The sequence below is a fragment of the Nothoprocta perdicaria genome, unplaced genomic scaffold (assembly GCF_003342845.1).
Source record: "Nothoprocta perdicaria isolate Ctin4 unplaced genomic scaffold, notPer1 scaffold_0, whole genome shotgun sequence".
In the NCBI taxonomy this organism is placed as follows: Eukaryota; Metazoa; Chordata; class Aves; order Tinamiformes; family Tinamidae; genus Nothoprocta; species Nothoprocta perdicaria.
In genome coordinates, this window is record NW_020454092.1 from 16,996,486 (window position 1) to 17,014,794 (window position 18,309).

General features: G+C 41.6%; 1 protein-coding gene across 1 annotated transcript in view; it reads right to left on the reverse strand.

The window, feature by feature from the left end:
- Positions 1 to 6,199: 6,199 nt before the first annotated feature.
- The window catches only part of TTC39A (tetratricopeptide repeat domain 39A), a 39,506-nt gene continuing 27,396 nt past the window's right edge, over positions 6,200 to 18,309 (reverse strand). Inside the window, exons 12-18 of the mRNA XM_026034049.1 lie at positions 17,711 to 17,872; positions 16,024 to 16,115; positions 14,865 to 14,985; positions 12,765 to 12,876; positions 11,622 to 11,736; positions 10,830 to 10,946; positions 6,200 to 7,693 (exon numbers count right to left, since the gene is read on the reverse strand). Of these exons, the coding sequence (XP_025889834.1) occupies positions 7,573 to 7,693; positions 10,830 to 10,946; positions 11,622 to 11,736; positions 12,765 to 12,876; positions 14,865 to 14,985; positions 16,024 to 16,115; positions 17,711 to 17,872 (840 nt within the window). The 3' untranslated portion in view covers positions 6,200 to 7,572. The remainder of the gene's footprint in view (positions 7,694 to 10,829; positions 10,947 to 11,621; positions 11,737 to 12,764; positions 12,877 to 14,864; positions 14,986 to 16,023; positions 16,116 to 17,710; positions 17,873 to 18,309) is intronic.

Below are 18,309 nucleotides of genomic sequence, written 5' to 3' on the forward strand. Positions count from 1 at the left end.
TCTGTTTGTTTGGGGGGGGATTTTTTTGTTTTTACATAAAGCATAATGTCCACGTAAAATATTAGTTTCTTTTCTTTTACCTTGTTAAAAACTGGCAAATGAACAATTTTAAAAAACACCTTTGGCATGTTGGTATTGGTCTTTATTTATTACAAGACTTTAGTAAGAAAGAGGTGAAAGAAAGATTAAGTGACTGGTTCCCAAGCTGGATGTTTTCCTGGGCACTCTGTATACAGTTGAACTATTAACACCAACATACTTACCCTGCTAAGAGGAAAATGCTTTTACTGAAATAATGGTTAAATAACAGAAAGGCTAAGGGCTAAGAGTAGGGCTAAGAGTAGAGGGCTAAAAATAGAGCTCATTACAGAAGAACTTAGAAGAGAAAAAAAAAACCCCTCAATGTTTAGCTTAAAAACATGTGTAAATACAACGAATAAAACAATTGATTTTTCAAGTTTTTAGGTGCAGTGCTGTTCTGGATGGTTTCTTATTCACAGAATTTGTCTGAACTTACTGAAAAATGATTTCCAGTCCCCTGAGTTGTAGCTGCAGCTGCCAAAATGCAGCAGCCTCCCAGCTGCAGCTCCTGCCCAGGAGGGTGGGTGCCGGCGGCCCCGCGGTGGCTGCTGCGCTGCCCTCCCGCGCAGGAGCCGGAGCCGGAGCCGGAGCGGGCCGCGCAGCTGCAGCTCGGGCCAGTCCCGCGTCGCTCTCGCTCAGCGCCTGGGCCGCGCCGGCGGCTGCTCCGTGGCTGTGTGGTACGTGGTAGTAAAAGAGAAAACGCAGAGCTGGGGCGAGCACGTAGCCAACCGCAGGCGCTCTCAGAAAGCCCAGAAGCTGTCCCAGGAACCAGCCCACCCAGAGCAGGAGTGGAGCAAGGGCCCCGACCTGCAGCTCCAGCAGGGAAACGGGGGCTGTGGTCCCGGAGCACGTGGGGAGGCGGGTTTGAGTCACACAGAAGCAGGGAACAACATCCCCGCAAACCTGAAGCAAAAAAAAAGCAACAAGAAGTAATGGTGACTCAGTGCTGTACTGACCTTTATGTTTTAAAATGACTGCATGCTACTGGGGTTATCACTTAAATAGTTTTACTTCTAGAGACAATAATTCCTATTACTTATTTCATTATGTAAATCAGAGAGAAACACTGAAACTTTCCATAAACCCCAAAAAATCCAGGGACTTCTAAAATCCATGAAGGGTTTAAAGGCTTGAACTGAGTAGTATTTTAGAAGTTCCTACCCTGCAGCAGCGTTCCAAGGTTGAAGGCGCTTACGTGTCTGGAAAGCTCCACAGGCCTCTCCTCGTGCCCTGGTCGGACTTGTGCGCGGCTGGCCTCAGCATTACGAAATACCTGAACTTCAGCTCGTTGGAGATTCAAGCCCTGATATTTCCTGTCCTTGTGCAATCTCGGTAAAGATGAACATTCTTCTGAGTCAGACTCCTAGTTAAATAGATGGCTGAAGTCTAAAATACAGGGCTTCTCATCAGTTAAATCCTGGATTAAAAGGGCTTTACAAAGTGGATCCTAGCTAATTGGAAATACAGGTAATTACACACACCTGATGACTGCCCACACCTTTTAGACATCATTATGGATGCTACATTTTTATTTAAAACATACAGACTAGTTGGTGACCTATAAAAAGCTGGACAAAAAAAAATGTCTATACTAACACTTCTTGATTTGATACACAGCCTAAAAACTAGCTTCCAGGATTAAGCTTTCCTTTTGTACAGAACTTTAAGGAATGTAATTTATGCTAACCCTGCACTGTCAATTATCTTGCATTTAAGCCTATTCTGGGATAAGAATTTGGGGCTTGGGATTTTTTTTTGTATACAATGCAGCTTAGGCCTCTGCCTAAAGGGCAGAGTCTGCAGAAGCTTTCTTTTGATTTAAGCAGAAGAACTAACAGTATTTGCATCTTGCCAACAAATTTCTCACACTATCCACTTTGCATAATGGCTCAGAAGGGCTAAGGAAAAAACGCAGGGACCAACTGATACGTAATGGAGCAACTCTGTGAACCTGCCTGCGTGTTTTTCTAGCGAGGCAAAAGTCTGCATGTGCCTCAGCCAAAGGGGACCAACCATGCTCTAAAGCAACAGAAAAGCCCCCAGCACTGTTCTGCCCTCTCAGCTGGAATAGAAGAAATGTCTTCATAACCCTCGGTTTTGCAGCCTCCGACTCTGGAATGTTTCTTGTTTGCCCTTAAATTAAGCATTCCAAAGGGAACTGGGCGCACAATAGCGAACACTGAGGCTGCTACGCACTGCGGTAGCCCCTGGCTGCCCACATGGAGTCTTTGCTGTGGACACCACGGGCCCTGTCTCGCTCACGAGCTGCAGGTTTGTGGGGGCTGCCACATTCACCCCCCAGATCTCTGCCTTTCAGCCCCTCTGCCCAGCCAGGGCACCAAGCAGCTCCTCACCTCCGTGCCCGCCGGCGCTGCGGAGCAAAGGAACCCGGGAGCGACGGGAACAGGCCAGACCCCTGCGGCTTCTCCTCCGTTTCTCCGCAGATGAAAGGCCAGAGCCCAGCCGGACGCCTCAGCAGAGGAGCTGAAGTCCTGTGGGACCTGGATGCAAACGCTGCGTATCCTGCTCGGGACTGCAGGGCAGAAAGAGCCAAAAAGCTGGAGATTCAGCAGGCTGAAGAAGAAAAGTGAGTGAGCAAAGCCAGATCACAGGATTCTAATCCAAATCCCACTAAACTCTCCTTTTGTCTTTGCTTGGTAGCTGTTGTTTTAAAACACAAATATTTCCCAAGCTACCCAAATGAACATTTTTATAATCACCTTAGTTTTATTTTTTTAATAGAAGGCTGTGAGCAAAGTCCTTCCATTGAGGCTTTTCCATCACTGGCATCATCAAACTCCCAATCTAGGAAGTCACAAAAAAGGTGAGATACTTGTATATACAATTTACTTGATTATATTGCTTTTCTTAGTAACAAAAAATAAGTCAAACACCACGAGAGAGAGAAAATAGGGTGCTGCTTTTTTTTTCCCCCTATCAGTTATGATTTATTTTTGGCATAATTACAAACAACTGCATTTAATACCAGTTGTCAACTGCAATATAATTAGAAGAGAAAATCCAGAACCTAGAATTAGCTCTTTTTGTAATTTTTTTTTCTACATTTGTCACAACAGTTTTGACTCACTGTTAATAAAGAAGCTCAGATAGGTTTTCTTTATTCATTATTTGTTACCTAATTCTGCAGGAAAGAACAGAATTTTCCACTGTCAAAGTCAAAAACACAGGGCCTGGATGCCTTCTTTATACGTAAGTAGTAACCTTTAACAATCACTGGCTCCCTCACCAGGAATGAATGTCAATTTAATAGATTAAAACACCAGGTATTTCCTCAAAGTATGTGGACGTTACGGTCCCTTCATGGGGACATCATTACAGTTTGGATTAATAAGTCGGAAACACAACTAATGTAGAAGCAAGGGGTAAAAAAAGAGACTGCTGCACTAACATTATCCACAGACCTGGCACAGTTCTTACAGCACTTGACTAACGTGGGACAAAATGTTTTTTTGGCTGCTTTTTTAAAAGCTGAAGTAGCCAATCGAGAGTGTGCCGGGGGCTTGGGAATGCTCTGGGTTGCAGCCTTTCTGTGCAAAAGCCAAGGACAGGGAAAGCAACTGGATTCCCAATCCATAGTTTTAAATAAGCAATTCGCCTGTGTCTCGCCAGCAATGAAAGCGATATTTAGAGAGGTTGAGAGATTTTAAAAGCACTGAAACAGTGGAACACAGCCTAATCCTACGAAAATATTATTGAATTTGGAGAAAAACACCATGCAGTTTTTTACCACAGTGTAACGCAGGTATTTATTAGCTCTGCTCATAAATCTTTGACGTAAGAGATTTGCTCCATTTTTTTTTTTTTTTTTTAAAAAAGTATTTGAATTTGGCTTTCTGGATGCATTTGAAGCAAGCCCAGAGAGCATCTTAAACTTGCATCATCTTAAAAAAAATCCTTTATGATGACAAATCATCCAGTTAAAATGCCAGCCAACATCCCTGGTATCACAAGGGGTATGGGCAGAACCCAGCTCGAGAAGAACAAGTTCATTTCTCGTCTGTTCAGGCTTCCACCCTTCACCAGCGACGTTCCGACCGCCTCCCCGCGCAGCCACCGGCACCGTCACCCACCTCTCTTTATCCCCTCCGCTTCCTCCTGGCACCGGACATCTGTCCTGGGCACTTCCTACACCTGGGCACGGCTGTTCCAGATTTGTGCTGGAGAAGGGAGATAAACAAATCTTGCAGCTGGAACTGGGGCCACGAGGCTGCTGTTTGAGGTCCTGGGGGCCTTCTGCAGCTCCAGGAAGGCTCCGTGTCACACGGAGCAGCGTTTCTCTCACTGCAGATGCTTCTGTTGGGCCACAGTCACAGAGGAGGCCCCTCCATCACGCCACTATCTGTAGCTGTTTGGAGACAAGCTTTAGATCAGCGAGAGGAGAAACAAAAAGGCACTGGAAAAATGCTTGTGAATTCAGCAAAATACACCCCTTGGATCATCAAACACACCCGTGCCCAGGTTCGGCTTCACCTCAGTGTTCTTCACCCAACAGGCTAGATGAGGATCTCCTCTAGCACTAGTTACAGGAGTGGGTGTTGATGCACAAGCAGAACTCCAGGTGAGCTGCTGGCCGCTGGTGTTTCAGCCCACACTTCCCTTCACTTTATGGCACCCCCACACATGAACCCCACAGAGCAGACCTCGCGGGGAAGGTGATGATCCTCGCTCCCCGTTTGTCCCTTCCTGGCTGCTGCCGCTCTCACGGTATCGCACGGTGAGTCACAGGCACAGCTGCAGAGAGGCAGGAAACCAACGACAAGTTTCTTCTCAGCTACTGACAGGAAACCACTCATCAGTGCTACTAAATAAAATAACATTAAAAAAATAAATGCAATACGTAAGTTTTATGATCAAGGTCCTGCCAAGTGCAGGATTCTGTTTTCTGCTCTCTGAGCTAGCAGCCTTTGGTTCAATTCTTTGGCTTTACTGAGGACACAGAGTTGATGGCAGCAGCTGTTGATTAAAATCTAGTCCACGGAGCATTAGCCAGACTACAAGAAATCTGAAAGTGGAATTAATCACTCCTTCTGCAAACAAGATACTGGCTATTTCTACTTAGGAGAAGTAATTACTCTCCTAAGTAATCTTAGGTCTGAATCTTAGGTCTCTGAATCTTAGGTCACATCCTAAATTAAAATAAATCCTTATTTGATTCCACTAGCACATCCCCTATATTTTTGTAGGTGAATATACTGAGCTCTAAAGCTGTTTGGGAAGTTGTCCCCCTATTTGTGCTCTCCCTGATTCTTTGCACTCAGCAAGCCAGGCTGAGGAGGCTGTTCCCCACTCCAGAGAGCTCCTCTGGGAGAAATGCAGCAGCTTCAGTAAAAGCAGGAAGATTCTCCAGCCTGAGATACAACCCCAGGACAGACCTTCTGGGTACCATTATGTTACTTGCAGGGACCTGAATTTTTGCTTAGTAGCCAGAGAACAGCATCAAAACAAAGCCCGTGTGTGGACAAGGAGAATGGCCAGGCGAAAATCAAAGCTAACGTACAGAGATCACAGAACCACATACCAGATCTTCCTTTCCTCTCCTGCTGGCAAGGTGTTGCTTTCTTTTAGTGAGGTCAGAGTATCCCAGTCCGTAAATCCTTGCTGCACCGGGCAGGTGACTCTTTCCTAAGGGTTGGGAGCTGAAAAGTTAGAGTGAAAGGACAGACTACTCAAAAATCACTAACAACAAGATCCACAGCGGAGAAATCAAAGCTGGAAATGAGGTCTATTAAACCACCGGTGCTTTTACTGGACCAAAGATGACTGGAAGTCTCAGGATTTCCACGTCTGCAGAGAATCAGGGAAGGTGGCTGCATATTGCACAGTACTTGTCCCTTGTGCAATGTAGCTGACAGCAGAAGCGAAACTCAGATGTGGGTGAAACCTCAGTCACCGTTTCAGCGGCCTCGTGAGAGGCACCTACAGCCCCAAGGATCGTTCGCTCTCGGCAAGGCACAAGATGGGCTGATTTGAGTGGCACTGCTCACTCCGACGCTGCTTACACTGCCAAAGGATTTGAAAAGGACACAACTGGAAGAAGAGGCGTTATATGCACGAAGTAGAACAAGAATCTTTTTTATTATATACAAAGAATGGCTGAATTTTTACACTTAAATTTTGATGCACAATAGGTGAAGAGTGGAATTGTTCATATTGAATTTCATTTATGATCATCTGAACTGAGAAAGTCACTTCTTAAGAAAAAAGAACACATTATTCATCCGTGATTTTAATTGGGGAAGACTTTTATGAAGGGTGCCTCTTTTAAGACAATGCGAGTTCTCAGTGTGGAGAAACAGCTGGTTGTCTCCTTGCAAGTGAATTTGCATTATAAAATAGCATAATTTTCTTAGGGGAGGTAAAAGCAAAGTTCTAAAATATTAATTTTCTCTTCTGATAGGAACTGTCACTAGAGAAATAATATTCACTGAGAGACACATAGACAGGAATCTTCCTGACAAACATCTCCACTGGAGAAAAAGGGCTCAAGGACCTCCCACCTCCATACATCAGAACAGGTTATGGGGAAGAATCTCTTTCAAAAGGGAGGTAGAAGCCTGTCCCAAAGATTCCAGGAATAAAAGCACTGAGTTTCTTATCAAGAACAGTAAATATGTTGCAAATTTGTGTATTGCTGACTTCAGCAGTTTTGCAAAAAATTGGCAATTCTATGGCAGACAGCACTGGAGGAGCCAACCCTCTGCTCTGTCCTCAATCCTCCCAAAGCACCTTCCTCACAGGTTCCCCCCATGAAAAGAGGCAGAGCACGGTGCCAAGAGGGCCTGCTCCAACCCAGCCCTCCTACCACGGAACCACTGCCACTTGATCTCTGCTTAAACACGGCATCTCAGCTAGGTGAGCCTAAGAACAAGCGTTTTAAGGAATCGACTGTCACAGCAGCCTTGGCTTGTACAGCCAGTGGCATATTGCTATTCCTTAAGTGATCTTCGAGGACTTGTGCTTTAAATAGGACATAAATTCCAAATTACATTCAGTATAATGACAGAACTGGCTCCTAAGGTCCTCCCAGAAGAAGTGATGCAGTTTTATACTGTCATCTTCATTTTTTTTTCTCTCTAAGCTTCTTGAAAATCATTCAGCCATTACAAATGACAGGCTTGACATGAAGATCAAATTAAAGAAAAAGCCAAGATACCTGCACAAGAGAGATCATTTTCTTCACCAGCAAATTTCTTATTTACAGAAGAAGCAGCATACATGAATGAAAGTGAACCACACAGATGCAAGTATTTAAAAAGCCACTTGTTGAAAACAAATTCTAAGGGATACGGTTGGTTTAAGATTTTTCTTTTGCCATGTCGAAACATTAGATTAATGTTTTATGCATCGCCTTTAAATTTTTAAATGATTTGGTTTCTCAGTGACTTGAAAAAGAAGGAAAAATAAATCGGAAGTATCAGCAATCTTGTGCACCCAAGTTTGCAAACAAACAGGACATCAAAGAAGAAAAAGTTACGACACTGCTGAGGCTCCAGAGTGCACTCCATTTTCTGGGACGGATTTGGCTTGGTGCAGGGCAGCTTGAATTCTGAAATGTGTTCTTGTTTCCATGGAGTAATTCTTGTAGTTTTGTCTAAAACAAAAGCAGATCCACTCCGATGAATATATATAATTTTAAACCTTTTTGAGTTATCTCTACATTATTGTTCTAAGCAAGACAACTGCAGACAGCAAAAGGCTTTTCTTCACAAGCTCCTTTGTTGCCTACGCTAAAATACAGGCATGTGCTGCCAGACAAACAATGCAGCTCTTTGTTCTTTATTTGTAGTTCCACCGTCTGCCAATCACCAGAGAAAATATAGCTTAATAGGAAACTGGATCTGTTCTACTCAGTCAAAATATTGAGTCCATATTAAATATCTATAACATTCACTTAATTTACATTCAGAAATGAGATACTTTTTTCCTCCCAAAGTATGACTGACACATTTGCAAACACACATTTTCAGGCTTTTTCCCCTCATTTTAGTATGATCGTTGCTGTGTGCTAAGGGTAAGGATTTAACCATTTGGCATCAGTGATAAGAACTGTTGTTAGCTGGAGTATGGACACAAATGAGAACAACAGTCACTGCCGATTGTTAAGCAGTGTAGAATGAAAATTACAATGATTTAAGTATTTACTGACTCTGTAAATTCAGTAAAGAATGGACAAAGACTTCAGCTGCCTGTATTTGGCACAATGGTAAAGAGAAAGATATGGTTCAGGGGTATAGCTTCTTCTGGATGCTTTGAACCATCTGCCACTTATCTTCTAAACCCAGTAAAAGAATTTAACAAACATGTTAAGAGCAATGTGGTGGAGGGAAGGGGAAGAATAAACCCTGGACTTCCAAAGAAACCAAATGTGTGTGGAGAGATCTTTCTCAGTCTCAAAGTTACTCCTAGGTCATAAGTGGGCCATCAATCCCTGCTGCCAACCAAGGCAAACAAAGCAAACCCAGTATTTTTCAAGTGCTTCCGAAGTTTGGCAAGTGTCAAGCCTGCTCAGTCATGTCCTGCTTACAGCCTTTCCTGTGCTACCTACAAAACACTCCCATGAAAAGATGGATCCTGAGATTATCTTAATTCATCAGATACATTTCAAGGAAAGAGGGGGGGGGGGGGGGGGGGGGGGGGGGGGGGGGGGGAAGAAAAAAAAAAAAGAGAGAGAGAGAGAGAGAGAGAGAGAGAGAGAGATAAATCCTGAACCTGAAGAGGGAAAGGCTCTGTCTCCATCCTGTGGCTGCCAAAGACAGGAGGCTGGCTGCACCATGCGAGGGGGAATGAGGCCAGAGGATCTGATGGGCTGCCTGCCTTGGAAAGAGCAAGAGGGGCACGCAGGACCCCACACAGGCTTTCAAGGAGCAGCACTCCAGCCCCCAGAAAGAGGGGCAGAAAGAGAAGGAATTCTAATTCCTTCCCCCACATGCATCTAGTGGCTGGCTCAGCGATACCATCTGCCCACAGACTCCAGCAGCTAAGCTGTATTCCAAAGAGCCTCCGAAGAAAGTATAAACTTTCTATGGATTATCATTTCAACTCATGTAGGAAAGGCACAGAATCTAGACACCAATGTGAGTAAGACATTCCTAACTTTCTTTAGCTGGTATTTGTCATTTTCACCTTTCAGAGACATAACATCAAGTATTAAATAATCTGTATATTGTAAAAGTATTTCAATTCAAAATTCATAATCTGAATCAAGCATGCAGGTATCTGCCCCCTCAACAGCCTCTTTGTGAAAATGGAGGGATTCCTCAGCCATCAGCTGGTATGCAGCACTCCAGAAGCTGGCTGAGTAGAAGAAATGAACAGATACTCCCCTATGCTGATCTTAAATCCTTTTTGTTTTAATTTAAGTACACTTTGTCACAACGAATCTAAAAACATTGCTTGTTTTTTCTCATCAGCTGGCTGACATTCTTATGTATAATACAAATGGAAATGATCCTGCATGTGACCAGACAACTGATTATCATCTTCCCCTCTTTCTCCTAGGGCTGAGGTATTCAGGTCAGGCAGATCATGCATCACCCACAAACTTGGTGCTCATCTACACTCCGGCCAACTGCAAACTTAATTCTGCCTTCCCAAAACCCATTGAGGACAACACGTTCTCCCTCTAGTGGCTAAAAGGAAAGAGAGCGTTTTGAAATGAACACTTAGAAAATCCGTGTTTTTTAAATTACAACTTTGCTAACCACAGTGCAGCTTCTGTGGTTATGCCTATTCATTTGCAGAAGGCAGAAGTGCCCTCTGCTGACAGACACAACGTACTGTGACTTAATGATGCTACCTGCGAGTTGAGCAGCTTCAGTGTGGAATAAAAATTGTGTTTGGACAGTGTATGGAGGACAGGTAAGGATACTGCCCTACACAAAGGTCTACTCAGAAATTAAGGGTGAAGTTCGAGTCCCACCACAGGTGCCTACACTGCAAAAGAGCTACATGGAGCCAAACTGTGTCTGAAATACTGGCACCTCTAATCAAGTATAACAGTCATGAGAGATCATTTAAGGATTGTATTTTTCTTAACTGATAGAAACAAGACATCTCTGCTTTGCTCATCATTTCGGTTTCCATGGGTTCTTTAAGCACGGCCAGCCTGGGGGTTAGCCACTTTACGTAGGTTGTTACCGAGATCTACAAAAAATTATCTCCTGTGTTCCTCTTTCAGCTCAATTTCTTCCCTTGAAGGGTCTGTGTGCTAAGCCACACAGAGCACCGTGCAGGAACACAAATGCCTCAGCAGGATGGGATAAAAGGGTTAGACAGAACGAGAAGTTCTGAATTATTAATTTCTAGGCCTCTTTTTATGATAGATTTGCACAAAGAAAATGAAGACAGGAGGAAATGTGTGCTTTGAGGAATGTGAAGTTGACTGAAACAGTTTCCACTGCATTTTCTAATAAAATTTTTGCTATTGTTGATATCTTCCATTGGTCTGCAGAGTCACAAGCATAAGATTAAGAACTATAATGTTTCAATTTTTGTGTTGACAGGCTTTTGGCATAAACTTTAGTAGATTGATTCACCACTACTCTTGCCTTGGACTAAATGATCAGACAATGTCTATCATTAGAAAGGCCCCAACCAAACCCAGAGCTTTCAGTGAATAAACAAACAATGAGTTCCTGTGGTTTAAACCAAATGGATTTGCTTCCTGCTTTTCAGTAAACTACCATATCGACCCATCAGACATCAACACAGGCTTTTCACTTGCTTACTTGGCTCTCTCCAGTAGTTTTATTGCTTCTTCTCTTCTTCCCTGGTCCAGGTATACTATTGCAAGCTCCAACAACGCATTTGGAATTACATAATGGTCGTATTTTATCTTCTTCTCACTGCATTGGAAAAGAAATATCATTAGAATCTTGAAATTACATTTTTTTTTTTCATTTAACAGTCTCAAACACAATTAAGTAAGGGATTAGCTAAGATATGAAGGAGTAATCAATTTGTATTACAACACTCATCATGTTCTCTAACCAAAACTTCCTTTCAGGTTATTAAATGCGTATTTTTTTTCCCACAAGCATGCTGTGAAGTATGCTATTTCTCAGGAATATAAGACATTACTCTTATTAGGGAAGAATTAGAAAAGGTGACAATACTATGAGCCATAATACCAAGAGATGCCATTGACTGCATGAGGTAGAGAAGTTTCAAGTACAACTGTGCTGCCATCAGTCTCTGCAGACTGCATGTGGCTCCCTGGGCAAAACTGCTTCAGGACCAGCACCGGGGTGTAGGGAAGCCCTGGTAACTCACAGATTATATGCAGGTACAGTCGCCAGAAGGAGAAAACATCCCAGTAAAGACTGAAGATTTGCAATCTTTCTCTCTCACATGGCTAACAAAACTGTCAATTAAAATTGTGATCCACTAACATCACAGCAGGTGAAACAAACAGTAAAGATTCTGTTGCCTTCTCCCGTAACAACGCTCATCTGCCACTGCTTAAAATGAATAGATACTGAGAGATTCGGTTTTCCTGTATGCCAGCTATGAAAACTTACTTTAAATGGATGTAAATAAAATGGTCTTCTGCCTCTGAGATCTTGCCCAAATGCTTGAGGCATAAACCTTTTAACAGCTTTATCACGCACTGGTCATCTGCTAGTAACTCGGTAGCTGCAAGGGGAAGTAAATGATGAGATGGCACATTTTAAAAAACTGTCTTGAGCAGGGAAAAGCTGCAGGGAAACTTACACAGGTCAGTATGAGGATCATGTACTTACTAGAACACAGGGCAGAAGCAACTAACTAGTTTGTTAATTCATTTAGTACAGGTTCTTTTCTCCTGACTTTTTCAAGGAATTAAAAAGGAGATTATTTTAACCCCTCTTTCAGGCAACACCTTCAGCTCTAAGAGTACCAAAGTCACACATGGAATGTGCATAGGAAGGCTGCATAGCATTGATTTAACCTAACAATCCTTTGCCAAGACGGGCTTGATGCTTTTGCAGGAAGGACTAGGTGAGATCATGTTTAGCAGGAGAAAACACTGTGAGGAAGTCTGGACACTCCCCTATGGGAGTGTGGTTGCACTCGTATAGGAGTTGAGAAAGACTGGCAAGAAATTGTAAGTTTGCTCTCTCATGGATGGCTAATTACCAGCCTGACTGAAAATGTGGCAGTAGAGTCTGTTCTAGACCCATACAATCCCACTTCTTGTGCTAGGACTCCTTCATAGTACCAACGAAGCCCATTCCTGATGTCCTCGCTTCCCACAGCACACTCTTCACTGCTCTCCAAGGTCTCATCATAAGCAAATGGCATTTTTAAAACAAGACTCATACTTTGTCTTCTTCCATTTATCCTTCAGAACTGAAATACGTCCAAGTAATCAAGTCAATACCTATGTTAATTTTGATCTTTTAAAATTAATAGATATAGTAAAGCAAACAGGCCTTTAATACACGTCACAGACTACTCCTCTCACATATCTACAGATATAAAATAGCTTGCTACCATTATAAGTTACTGCTATGCTAAAAGAGGAAAATTATTTCTATCTGCATTTATGGCTTCATAATTTGTCTTCCACCCACGATCAGATTAACTTTACTAATGAGACTTTCTCTTTATACACAGATAGTATCTTCAGTTCTCCCACTGTAAAATAACTGCTTAAACCAGTTATACTGATAACTAGTTACCTGAACTTCTTGCCAATGCTGTTTCTGCTTCAATTAAAGTCTCTAACATTCCTTCTGTTAAGTCTGGGCATTTTCCAATTACTGCATAGCCATTCCAAATATACATCATTTCCTAGGGTCAGGGAGAGAAGACAGCATCATCAATTACAGCTGCATTTATCCAGTACAATCAAATACTTCAGCTTACCTCTATCCATAGTGAGAAAGTCACAAAATCCTTCACTAGAAGCTCAGTTTGTCAATATAGATTTTCACTGCAACCATCAAACAAACAAGCAAAAAAGCAACCATCTTTATATAGAATTCTAGAGCAGAACTGTAAACCTCTTTTTTTTTCAGGATGGTTTGAAGCTACCTCAGAAAATAACTTCTTTTGCATTCAACTGTAAACCTTTTTCAGATTAAATTCTATTAAGAGCTATTAGCTTAATTCCTATTTGTTGCAAGGGAATTCTCCCTTAGAATGTCTCACCAGACCAAATGTACTAAAGGGCTCATTGCTACTGGCACTCACAAAGTTAAAGATGGAAGCAATATAGAGACCTACTACAGGTCCTCATCATATGTTTTATTTTGTATTTGTTTAAAGTTTTTCTATAAAGATCCTGTACACAGTAACTGAGTTCTGGAACTACAGAACTGAAAATTGTTGGTATAGAATAGAAAAAAGAGTATTTTAACTTCAGTCATGCTTGCCATCACAATCTGATCTGCAGAATCTGTGTTGTATTTGATGTAGATTTGGTAAAATGGCTTAGACATAGAAGTACTCAAGCAGTATTTTTGTGAGTACTACTTCTTGTGTACTTAGAAGTACTCAAATTGCACTTATTCTAGGTGTAATTTTTGAGTTGAAACCTCTCAGCAAGTCCATTCACAATGTAAGGAAAAACCTGAGAATCTTCAGTGAAGATTCTGCTCCCTAATTCCACACATCCTCGGAGCGTTTTTAACTGTTCGGCTGCGGCATCTGCTGCCTCTGCAAAGCAACCGCAGCAGGAACAGCCATTACAGGGTGCCCAGCCCACCACGGAAAGCCTTGAGCAGAGAAAGCTCTTCTGCCAATAATCCCATGAGAACAGCTCAACCAGAACCCAGAACCCTGTACATTTCTCACTCTCCATGATTTCTGAGACCTGAAAGGCAAATCAGAGTAACCGAATTAACTCTCTCCTTTCAGTCTTAAGAACTTAGTAGAAGGCAGCCTCTGGTGAATGCCCATGCTACCCTGTAGTTCATCCACAGGAGAATAAACTTCTGTGAGCAGCGCTGTGCCACACCCCCAGCTTGCGGGCCGAGAAATCACTGCTCACTGGTATCTTCACCAGCTCGCCATGTTCCATCATTTTCTTAAAGAGTATATACTATCACTCATCTGTTCTTCACGCACAAAGCTCAGAGCACTGCAAATGTCAGCTCCGCTGCACTTGGCAAACCTGCAGAGCCAAAAGCTTTTGATGTTCTTTCATCCCTTCTTTGCAGACAGACGTTTGTGAATACAGTTGGCAATGAGCACGTTTGGGAGTGGTTCTGCCTGGCCATGGGTAATTTCCCAGCATTACAGGCACAAAAATGAACAGTATGGAAGAGCCTTCTGGACGGGAAAAGCAAAGAATTTGCTATATTTCATCCTGCCACCCATGGAGGTGCCCAGGAGAGCATCAAACTGCAAACATATAGGGGCATATAAGCAGGAACTCTTGAGCTGTTTCTTTTTTTTTTTTTTTTTTNGGGTCTCATTTGTACTTTAAAGACTCATAAGTGACATCCATGACAGAAGAGACCCAGGGCAATGTTCCTCAAAAGGTAATCAATGAAAGCTGTTAAAGGCTTTCTCATCTGAAGCTGGAATAACGGGTTACACATGCAACACATTGGTGTGCGACACACAGCTGGCTTAGTTCCCTGTGGCTGGTGCATGCCCCAGTTTTACAACATTCCTTGCATTCATTTGGCTTTGTTTTGGGAACATTCCAGTCCCTTGCAGAGGTTTTACCTTAGAAACAAGGGAAGATATAATAATCAATCTCATATTCATTTCCATTTTAGAAATGAAAGAAAAATTTTAATAAAAGGGAAGGAGGAATATTTCCAACTTACCAAAGGTGGAACTGGCAAAGGGATAGGGTTTGAAGAAAGATATCGTCGAGCTTTACGGATGGCAAACTTTTCCGTAGGCAGCGATTTCCCTGCAATTTTCAGTTTCAAACTGGGAACACTCCTGAAGGTTAAAATGAAAATAATTTTAGTCTATGAACCTCTGGGGAAAAAAATATTCAAATAAAAAAGTCAAATAGAAGAGAGCTTCTAAAAATCGTTACACACTGAGTTATTGCCATGCCTAGGGAAGCTGTGCAATGCATATTCATCAAAGCTGCTTTGATGCAAGGGTGCACATCTCTTCAGGTTTCCTTTCTAACCAAGAATGAAAAAGGGTCACTTCCCCCCTGCAGTGAATAAATTGGATTATGAGACCAAACTATTTTAACTTGCACTGATGTGCTGCAAGGTCCATGTATTTCACAGACTGAAGAAAAGACACGCTAGATTTTGCTAGTCTTGCTCCCATTTTCCCAAATATCAAATTAATTCACTTCACAATGGACTCCAAAACCTACGAAATGTGCTTGTAACTAGATAAAATATGAAAGGACAGAAGAGTATCACTATATTGTAAGCATAAAATGTGATACCTAAATTTTATAGAAAAAAAATAGTTTTCTTAGGCCTCAAAGTCAGCTCCAAATCATTGCAAGTACATTTAGTTTATTATGCCAATAGTACATATCTTCAGGTGTACTTTTAACTAATTTATATTCCTCTTAAATTCAAAACCCAAGAATCAAATTGTATTGATTTTGTCTCCAATACTCACAGGAGCTACAAAATGTAGCTCCTATATGTGCGACATTTCGTAGCACAATCTATTTAAGGCTTTGAGATCCCATATTGCACTAATTAAAGGAAACAACTGTAAAAGTTAGACATGAATGTTGCATACAATAGCTGCAGCCACTGTATAGCTGCTATAACTGATATCCTGCCTCTTAAGTACTTGTAGGTCAGTAGAAAACTGCTGTCTCAATTCAGGGTCCACACAAATCTAACAGGAAGGTTTCATTCCTCATTTACCTACCACTTCAAATGCTATTTGTACAGACGTTTCTAACTGCACAATGAGTAATTTTCCTCTTCTGCCTCAACACTGCGGCTTGAAAAGAATTGATTACTGTCATAATTGGGGATTAGCAAATTTTACCTAAATAATTCAACTTCATTGTCTCCAAAAGGACTGCAGTCATCAGGTCCAAACATACTGAGGTAGGCAGCTTTCATGTAAACATAGGTAGCCTGCAAATGCAATCAAAAATATCTGTACAATAAAATGAGTTTACATCATCACTGTTACTGAGGTAAAGAACAAAGCAGAAACAGAGGAAGATATTGCTGCTTTTGCTTGCCAGCATAAGTAATTCTCCAGTATTCTAAGCAGAAAATCTGCTTTCAAACATTGGTTCCAGTATTTCAAAAAAAGGAGAAGAGCAATTTACTAGTCTGATTTTGTTTTTTAATGTCTGCATTTGTTTTCTGTGTACTAGGTCCTATTCACATTCCAAGAACAAATGTGCAATTAAATGTCACACTTGTGTAAAGTGAATTTTTTTTTATTACTTTCAAGAATATTCACTAGAGAGTTTATGAAAAAGTCAGGCTCAGAGAATAAAAAGGTATCACATGGTCTGTGTGTTCAGTCACGACTTGGTAGCATATCTCAAATACCAAGGCTTAGAGAACATGAAATGGTTTTCAGAGGCTTTCAAGACTTGCAGTTATGAAATGTACTGATCTCATAGGGATTCCTGAACAATCATATATTCAGAAACCAAGAAAGAAAACAAAAAGCAGCAAGACGTGGCAATATTTCAGTAGCTGAATATAAGAGTTGGCTGAAATATGCTATAAAATTCCACATGCAGTCTCAAAGGGTGCACACGTTAATACTGATACCACAGTGTTTCGGGATAATAAAGCTCCTCCAGGCTGTTCTGCTAAACAGCAACTACTGAGACTAATGCAGCTGGTCTAATGGCCTAATGCAATGCTGGAATCCTCTGGGCTATGAGGACTTCTTACTGCAGCTTTTAATCAAAGGGGAAGCATTGCAAGTCTCTCACCTGGCTGTTCTGAGCTTTTGTCAGCTTTGAAGCAGTTGGCCAATACATTCAATATAAAAAAAAAAAAAAAAAAAAAAAAAAAAAAAAAAAAAGGAAGAGGAAAAAAGAAAAAAAAAAAAAAAAAAAAAAAAAAAAAAAAAAAAAAAAAAAAAAAAAAAAAAGAGAGAGAGAGAGAGAGAGAGAGAGAGAGAGAGAGAGATCTCTCCCCCCTCCACAATATACACACACTGCAACCACATTAAGAAGAAACAAATCTATCAAAACCCAATTAAAAAATATTCCCAGGCTTTTCTGACAGATTTCCCTGGGGTTGAAGTAAAGGTAGAAGAAATAAAACTACCAGGATTCTAGATGGGAGATCTTGTCTCTTTCAGATGCACAAGGCAAGGTACCTCTTCTAATTTCATTTATTACCTTAAAGGCAATATTGGAGCTAGCCTCACTCTCACCAAAAGAACTCAGGTCCCTAAATGGCAGCTTGCCACTAACTGCAGGGTGCACTACAGGACCAATCCATCACAACAGAGCATTTTATCAGGCTGCTACCAATCCGCCCCCAAACATACCAGTTTTCTCAAACAGTTCAGATTTGAATGCTTGCACTTTACACTGCTTTAGAAGAGTCAAAGCAGATCAGCTTTTGTTTCATAAACTTCACTCAGTTCAAAGCTATAGAAATTCAAGGCAATGAGACTGACAATAGATACATACAATAGATAAAGGGCTTTCTACTCTTCTTTAAATATTTTGTTACTGTCCTGCTTCACTTACCTTGGACCAAGTGTTTTCTTTGCTTAACAGGTCTGCATAGAAGAAGGCCATCTTCCACTGGCGCTTGTAGGTGAAGCACCACATGAGCTCCCAGTAACACATGTGATGAAACTGCTTCCAGTATTGCTGAGCCTCACAGCATTCCTCATACCTACTGACCGCCTGAAAAAAGAAAATTCCAAAAATGACCCTGATCACCCATCAATGCATATACTCCAGCACTGTGACGGACACTGAGACTCCATGATCTTTCTCCATAGATTCTGCAACTTCCAAATTAATCAGGGCCTAACATTCCCCCAAATCATATCTGTTGGCTTCACATAACAGCATGAGACTTATGGCTCCCGTCATCTCTGTGCTATCAAGTCTATCCCTACCACACAGCTTCCCATTTTTAGAAGTTACATTCAATACTAAGTGCAGGAAAAAAATAATGTTTGTTCCTAGAGAAATTAGGAAACCAACATGAGAGGAAAAAGACTCAGCTGACTTTTATTGCCATAGCTTCAAAGACTTCAAGAGAGATACAGCACTGCACACCAGCTGGTTCCCTGTCCCTCAGTATTTTGCACAAGTATTCTTCACTTCTCTAATTC